The sequence below is a fragment of the Thamnophis sirtalis genome, unplaced genomic scaffold (assembly GCF_051295495.1).
Source record: "Thamnophis sirtalis isolate CommonGarterSnake01/CBP01778 unplaced genomic scaffold, rThaSir2_p1.2 scaffold_11, whole genome shotgun sequence".
NCBI lineage: Eukaryota > Metazoa > Chordata > Lepidosauria > Squamata > Natricidae > Thamnophis > Thamnophis sirtalis.
The window spans coordinates 38,055,255-38,064,076 of NW_028261391.1; the positions used below are offsets into that span (position 1 = coordinate 38,055,255).

At 37.6% G+C, this 8,822-nt stretch overlaps 1 protein-coding gene across 4 annotated transcripts in view; it reads right to left on the minus strand.

Annotated features, from left to right (window-relative positions):
* The window catches only part of RYK (receptor like tyrosine kinase), a 32,506-nt gene extending 24,041 nt beyond the window's left edge, over nucleotides 1-8,465 (minus strand). For 2 of the 4 annotated variants that reach the window (XM_087725561.1, XM_087725559.1), the window contains exons 1-2: nucleotides 8,082-8,465; nucleotides 810-931 (exon numbers count right to left, since the gene is read on the minus strand). In XM_087725561.1, the coding sequence (XP_087581687.1) occupies nucleotides 810-931; nucleotides 8,082-8,298 (339 nt within the window). In that variant the 5' untranslated portion in view covers nucleotides 8,299-8,465. The remainder of the gene's footprint in view (nucleotides 1-809; nucleotides 932-8,081) is intronic. The other 2 variants (XM_087725562.1, XM_087725560.1) reach the window with 1 other exon arrangement.
* Nucleotides 8,466-8,822: the final 357 nt, after the last annotated feature.

Consider the following 8,822-nt stretch of genomic DNA (forward strand, 5'->3'; position numbering starts at 1 on the left):
ATGGAATGGATGTTATTTGAATTACCATCTACATAGTTCACAAAATTGAATTAAATACATTTTATACATACTAGATTTGTACCAGCATAGATTTCCATCTGGAATAATTTAAAGCTTGTAAAATCACAAAAGAACTCTTATTATTCCTATGTGGGATTGTAGAATAGAATAACAAAATTGGAAGGGACATTGAAGGTCTTCTAGTACAATAACCTGCTCAGGAATACCATTTCAGACAAATGGTTGTCCAATCTCTCCTTAAAAACCTCTGGAGTTGTTCCACTGATTAATTGTTCTAACAGTCAGGAAATTTCTTCTTAATTCTAGGTTTCTTCTCTCCTTGATTAGTTTCTATCCATTGCTTCTTGTCCTGCCCTCAGGTACTTTGGTGAATAGCTCGACTCTCTATGGCAACCCCTGAGATATTGGAACACTGCTATCATGTCCTTTTTCATTAAACCAGAACTTATCCAATTCCAGCAACTGTTCTTTATATGTTATAACCTCCAGACCCCTAGTCATCTTTGTTGCTCTTCTCTGCACTCTTTCTAGAGTCTCAACATCTTTTTTACATGGTGGAGACCAAAACTGGATACAGTATTCCAAATGTATCGTGTTTTATAATTAGACATAATTCATGCTGAAACCGTCTGTTCAGACACAATAACCTAAGATGAATAAAAATATTCTCTATCACTGAACAAATCAGGATAGCAGGTTCTATAAATTTACAGTGTTTTTTTTTTAACAAACCTCAGTTACAACTAAACAATCAATTCTTTTGCAGCCTGAAAATAGCTTTTGCTTACCTTAGACTTCGCATGCCAAGTGAAATGAAGGCTGTTTGTCTCTACTGGTACTTGTAGATTAAATGACAAAGCGAAGTGATTGATAAGGTCATTCCTCACATAATAAAGTTCTGCATCAATACCTAAATATTTTTAAAATTATAAAAAAGGATGAAAACAAAGTTATAAAATCAGTTCAAGGAAAAGCTTAATGCTGTACTTTTTTAGGAGAAACAAGCTAATGTTTAATGCCAATAAAACACTTCAAAGCATACATATGTTGGCACTTCTGAGAAACATTGTCATCATTGTAGAAGGTAATAATTATATTGTCACCCTTCTTCAGTCTTTTTAAATGATAAAGTAGATCTGTTCTCCATCTTAAATACTATCAAACTTTTTTTGCAGATGTTGCCTGATACATATGGTATATTTCCTTGGTGGCAAATATTAAGATACTGTACTATAAATTACATTTTTTGTTCTATCCCAACCATACACTGTCTCTCCTCCCCCCACCCGCAATAATTTAAGATGTCTGGCAGGAGAGATTAAACGTAAGGCAAGACTGAAAAGAGATATTAGAAAGTTTCTTTTGAACTGAGCTTAAGTGTAGCCTAGAGCTGACAGAATAGCATGGGATTCATGGAAGCTCAACCAACTGATTTTAAGACATTTATTATCTCTCTCAACTTAGCATATCCCACAATATTCCTGCTGCGAAGAAACACTGGAAGAATTATGTATCCACTGTCTTGAATTCCTGACAGAAACGTAAGATATAAAATAATAGACACTCCAATAATGTTTTCTTGGCCGACATTATAGAAATCACATATTAAAATAGTTTTAAACTGTGGTTTCCTCCTCCTCAAGAAATGTATTGACATAAAAAAGTTTACTGTATCATTGTTGGTTTGGAGAAATAAAGTGTATATGTTTGAATTATGTTTTGTAAGAATATAGAATTGAAATTATTGAATATTCTGAGAATAACATGTGAAGTAAAACATGCATGGCATATTCTATTTATTCAATAGAATTGTTCGATATTGAATAGTGAATAAAACAGAGAATAAAAGTGTTTAACGATTTATGAATAAATAACGGGGGATTGATATCTGAACAGTTCTGTTACAATGTAATGCCACAGATAATGAAATAGCAAACAATAAGACCTTGAGTCTATGAGAATTGGGAGACCAGATTCCAAAATCTACAATAATTGTTTTCACAATGCACAAAAGGACTACAGTTTCTTTTTTTCACAGCATGACACCCCCCCCCTCCACAATCCAGCCCACAAATGCCATACAAAGATGGTTTTTTTGGCAAACTGAAGTCCTGGGATTACAATTTGCTTTGTTTCCCCATAGCGCCCAGGCTGGGCATACTTCATCAGCAATGGGAGCAAGAAAATGGCGACGGTCAATAGTGTATAGGGCAGATGTACTGTCAGAATTCAAAAAATTCAGGGTGGCTGCATTTTTTTTTGCCAGAAAATGGAAGTAAACAGAGAGCCCAAAATGTGATAATGTGAATGTGGGGGGTATTAGTGGCTTTTGGGACTTTGAATATGTAATAAATAGCCCTTGGAAGGTTCTTCTTAACTTTTATGGTCCCTGAATGACCAATCATAAATTGAGCACTATCTGAGCACTAGATGTGTCAACATTCAAGATACCTTAGAAGATATTTCTTATTTACAAAAGCAGATTTAATTTAAAAATGGTGGAAAGTGACTTGATGGCTAATAGCAGAAATGAGGCACATAATTGAAAAAGCACAATGACCAAACAATATCAAATAAGGAGACATAACAATGTGTGAAAACTATTTTGCAATATATTTAACTTCATATGCTATCAAAATAAAGTATAGAAGTTTAAAGTTGTACATGAAAATTGAGATGCTAAAAATTCAAGCTGGTTTTTGAAAAAAACTAAAAGCTAAGAAATATTGTTGAAATGTGATAAAAACCAAAATTATATCTTTATATACATATCAATTCAGTTTTATTGATCATAGAAAGGCTTCAGTTGTGTTGACCCTTAGGAAAACAAGAATCCTTTAACAACTCACTATCCTTATGACGAACCTATAAAAAGAAGCCATATGCAACATGGCAAGAAGCTCACTCCAGGTCAGAATAGGAGTGCACAAAGATTATTTATTCATTCAGCCTACAGTGCTATAAATATAGATAGGGAACTTGGATTGGAAGAAAATGAACACATATTTAAATCTGGAGGGAAAATAATCGATAACCTGCACCTTAGTGATGACACTATGATTTGGAAGGTCATATTATTTAAGTCAATAAGGATAGTGAAAAAAAATGGGACCAAGAGTAAATATAAACCCCAAACTAATGGCAGTTACAGCACCTAGTGACAGAACTGACAAGTTATTATAGTTGCGGGCAGTTTTAGAGTCAATTATTAACACTAAAGAACCAGCAGTCAAGAAATATGTCACTGGTAGAATTGATTGAGTAGAAATTAATACCTTGAAAAAAGAATTACCATGCCATGTTTATACTGCAAAGATGAAAATGGTGTGTAGGCAGTAGTTTTTCCTATCACAATCTATGGAAGCAAAATTGGGGACTTTGAGGCAGAATAATAGTGTGTTTACTATGAATGGAGAGGATTCCTGAAAAGACCAAGATGGATAGAGAAGACGGCAAACAAATTTAACACAGAAAAAATTCAGAATTCTAATTTGAGGCACAAATGACCAATCTGAAATTCACCTATTATGAACATTCTATACAAACATATACCATATTTTTCTGTATAGAAACACCCCCTTGTTTCATGTAGTTTCTTGCAATAAGCCCATTACAAGACATCACTGTGCAAAAGGCATCTTGTTAGAGTGAATAATACAACAAGAACAGGAAATGCATCACAGGAACAATAAAAATGAAACCTAGAATGGCAATGTGATATGGGAAACAACAATAGAAAAGAATGATAGAGCTGCATATAAAATAGAGGCTCATCTGGCATGTGTACCATTCGCCTCTCTGCCTCTGCTTCCTGTGTATAAGACGCCCCTCCATTATGTATTCTTTGGGGAGTTCCATCCACTTCCACATGGTACAAATTTGATTTTTTAAAAACTTTGCAATATATAAGTTTTTGAATTATACAGAAAATAGATGCTCAGAATATAGATTTTAGAAAGTTAACAATGATTAAAGGTCTAGATTGATTTGGAATGGCCTATGATTTAATTAAAACTAATTTTCTCATGAGACAATGGCATTTGTTTTGACTTTTTTATGATAAGGGGACCTTGAAGGCTGAAGCACTAAAGGGAGTTAGAGAATAAAAAAAAATAGAGCAGAATTTATAACAGAAGCTATTGCACACTTTTTTTTGCCAATCTCTGTGAAAAAATAAATAATCTACTTCATAAAATGGACAAAGCATGTTACAATGATGTTACAGATCAAGAATAAGCTTCAATGGAAAAATTTGAAATTACTTTGAGGCGGGATATGACCTTGGTAAGCAACAGTGTAGATACTTCTTGACTTCCAATTACAATTGGGAACAAAATCTTCATTGTTGAATGAAGCAGTCATTAAACAAGATCTTCATGTGACTGTTACGCTCAACAACAGCAATTCTTGCATTCCTGATTCTAGGTTTTTAGATGGAATGCCTGCCAAACAATTTCAAATCTGTCTGGAACTAAAATCGTCTCTGCAGGCAGCTCTTTCGGGTTCAAACTTTTGTGCTGCCCGCCAACGGATTTCAGCTATAGAAATGATGCAGAAATCTTCACAATTTCAGCGTGGTTCCTGCAACCTGCCAAAGGTTTTCCATGCATGGAGGGGAAATCCTTCATGGTGATGCAGAAACAGAGCTGAAACCTTTAGTATTTCAGCTTTGTTCCTGCAGCTCCCTGTAGAATTACCCCTCCCTCCTAGGCATGGAGGAGAACTCTTTTGTTCAGCTGCATAAATGGAGCTGAAAAGATAGGCAGATGGCTGGGTAAGCACAGCCTAATGGCAATGCAGCTTGGGATGGCTCCTGTCAACTGAGAGAGGGTTTGTGGGTGGCTAGGGAGAGTGTGCAAGTAGCCAGAGAGTCTGGCACAAGTAAAGTGAGTCTAGGGCAGATGCACAAAGTTGTGTAAGCCAAGGCATGAACACAGAGGAGGCAGGCAATAATTTATGGATGAGGAAGCCTTGTTGCAGAAATTTGCAACCTTTCCTACCAGTTTCCCTTTACCTATGGGTAGCCAAAACAGAACATTGGCAATCATGATCATGTGACTACAGAATGCCCAAATTGTGATCATGTGACTGTGGAAGCATTGGACTCATTGTAACCACTACTCTCATCACCATTGTAACTCTGAATAGTAGATATATTAGTGGTTGTTAGCTGACTACCTGTAAACTGAAAGTGAATGAATGAATGAATGCTCAGACTGAATATTTAAAAAATGATCAATGCAAACAATGAGTTGGATCATATAAAGAATGAAATAGGAATGAAATGCAAAATAAATATATGAGGGAAGAGCACATTTCTTGAGAGATGGGAAGTCTGAGAAAGTAATGCTTATGCTGAATTAATGAGGCATTCAAAAAGAGAGGAGCTAGATTTAAAGAATAGTGTGCAAAACATGAATCCATATATGGATATGATGAAAGCAAAAAAGATTTGTAAGGGAAGAAAAGTACAGACAGGTATTATGAATGGAGCTGCGGTAAATTAGCCTTAAATGTATTTCATTTTTGTTTCCTTTAATTTGCTCCTCTTTTTCTGTGCTACGCCTAACACAGCTTGTTATAGAAGAGAAAAGCATCATTAGCATATATGTATGCATGCATGTAGTTCCACATGTAGTGTGATAAGCTCTGGTTTCTATCAGATCTGTGAGCTATACTGGCATTTAAATGAATTTCAGCATTACTGTTTATGATGAAATTGGACTCTTTTTGCCAAATATTACATTGTTTCCAACTTCATGTAAGTTTAGTTGAGAAAAGGAATTATAAAAACCAACAGGAAATAAACATCCACTATTTTATTCAAACATTTAATACCAAGTGGACAGACAATTGTCTCTCTTTCAGATGTAAATTCAGAATTTATAGATTTCTATAGGTAGCATAGCCAATTGTCTGTGTTCCAGGAAAAAAGTTCAGCATTAGGTATATTATGGCATTGATTTGGTTTAGTGTGCTGTTTGAACAGACTACAAAACATAGTTTTCAGTTTATTCAACTAATCGCTGAAATTAACCAATTAACCAAAAAAATTAACCAATGTTGTATTTATGCCTGAAATGAGAAACTTTGAATTATGTATCAGGCAGATTCAAATGATAATTTATTACTTTATTTATAACGTATCTGATGGCTAAGATAAAGAGTTATAATTGTTTGTCATGCCTAATCAATGTTATTGGGTGAGGAGACCAAAAGAAAAGCTCAAATATGGGACACAACATTTTGCAATAAGAGGGGAGAATTGCAAATAGAGACAGCTTATTTATTTGTTCAGTTTATAAGCTGTTTGGTTATCCAATATACATAACACATTCTCTCTCTTCCTCTCTCCGCTACATATGAAGAAATTCAGATAAAAACTTATACTAATTGTAATCTAGATTATTGAATAAGAGCACAAAGATCAAATTTTAGAATTCAACTTTTGGTTAATTTGCCAACAGTATTGCTCAGGAAAAAAGTGCTTCTCTTTTATTACATTATTTATAAAGGCAGACCAACAATACAGCTGCTGAAAAGGTTCTCATTCTCAAATACCTCCTGTATTTTCAAAAGGTGAAAAATCTAATCCATTCAACTACCATCCAATGTATATTCTAAGAACACTTAGTCAACTATATATACTACACCTATGTAACAAATCCCTTACTTAAGGACATCCACCTTTGATTACTGCATCATTCTCTATCTCACTAAGGTATCATGTTTACCATAAGGATCTTTTCATGCTACTTTCATCATTTATAAGATGAATAAATTCCAAGAAAAAGATTGTGGGAGAAACGAGCAGCAACCTCTATTGATTGCTTACTCTGATACTCCTTTGGAAGAATACTAATATAGAATAAAGCATGATACTTTCCTCATTGAGGCTATCTCCATCATAATGGATATCAAATGGGGTCTATTCTCATTTACCCAATATCTATTTTAATTGGACTCCATGGACTTTGCCAAGTAACAAGTTTCAGTCCTCAGCATTAAAACAAACTCAACTCCTTCCCACTACATGTCAATAGTGTTACTATTTTTTTCCTGTTTTATGCACGTTTGGAGGGACCTTAGTTATCTTTTGCCACCAATAAACACTTATAGTGTTTATTCAAAATGAAGATTGTCCTATTTACAAAAAAATGATGCTTTAACCGCAATTTAAATGGATAATTAATTAGATAAATTTGTGCAAACCAAGTGCTTTAACTATTGAGGCAATATCTTCCACTTATTTTCCACAAGGAATCAACAAATGAAACAATTAGGTACATGTGCTGTAGCTATAAAGGTAACATTTTTTTTTGTTTCTGAAGCAGTTAAACTATTCAAGATGGGAATTTAACTTCTGCTCCAAATTATTTCTTCTGAAGGTACTGTAAAAACATTATCCTGTCAATAGGAAACAGAAATCATTTCTTGTCAAAAGCATTAGTTTCTACAAAATGAAATCATAATTTGCAAAGTAACATTAGTCTTGGATTTGGGGTACGATTGCTCTCAACTTCACCGTGACTTTGCTTGGATGGCAAAACCAGGGGAAAATAATCCCAGCCGGCTGTTGACAAAGACAGAATTTGGAAAGTGTTCAGAGAAGCACCTTTTAAGTGACCACCAAAACGCAAACAACCTAAACCTAAAACGGGCACTCTTCCTCCTCTTCCAAAGTCACGTACGTGCTGCATTTGTTTCCACCCCGAAATCCCATCCCAGGCGGCGTGCGCTCACGGCACAAAGATGGCTAAGTTGCACGGGCTCAGCAAGGCCCAACAAGGAACGGGGGAGCCAGGCGATGGGAGAGATAGCCCGGCCGGAGGAAGAGGAAGAATCCCGACGCCGATCGGCCTACCGCCATTTAACCCACACGATCTGAGTCCTTTGACGGCGGGCTCTCTCCCTTGTCTTCCCCCAAAATAGCCACATCCCTACCAAAGAAAGAGACTCTGATTACACGTCAGAATCCCTTTCTTTCTCTCACTCACTCTCTCACGCACAAACACACGGGAGCGCGCACCCGGGCCAAGGCACATCCGCCTTTCACTCACCGATAAGGCGCAGGACCTCTTCTTGACTCATATAAACACTGAGGCCCGGTCCCGTGGCTCCAAGGGATGCCTGAAGCGGGCCCTTCTGGCTTTCGGAGCTCGCGGGAGGGAACAGCAGCAGCAGCAGCAGCGACAACAGGCGGGAACCGTGGCGGCCGACGAGCCGCGTCTCGGCAGCAGCGTCGTAGCTTCCATCCCGCCGGCTGCCCCGCACCATCGCTTGCCCCCGGTTCCCCACGGAGGAGGGGAACCGGGTCCCGGCCCGAGGCCTCACACTCGACGACCGTTCATGCTCCGGCCACGCGCGCTCGCGCCCTCCGGGCCGGGTTCATGAGCTCCTTTTCCCTCACGCGCGCACTCGCGGTCCCTTGACCCGCCCCTCCGGCCGAGGAGCCAGCACATCCGACCAGGAGAGGCAAGGCCTGGCTCTCTCCGCATGCGCATTTCTCTTTCCCGCGGCCTCTTCTTCGCGCCTGCGCGAAAGAACCTTAACATAAACATTGGAAGTTCTCTTCAGGCTTAGCGGGAGGTGTCGCCTTCCTTTTCCTTTTGTCAGATTGCTAAAGCGCAGTAGTGTCCTTCCCAGAATCTGGTACTTGGACCTCACTTGTTATCATTGGCACAATTTATTGAGCGTAGTAAGTTATTTTGTGGGTTGTTTAGTGTTGCTGTAGTGGGCTTTCCTTTGACCACAATGGGTCTAAAAAGTGGTATCTAAACTCAGCTACTACTTGCTAAATC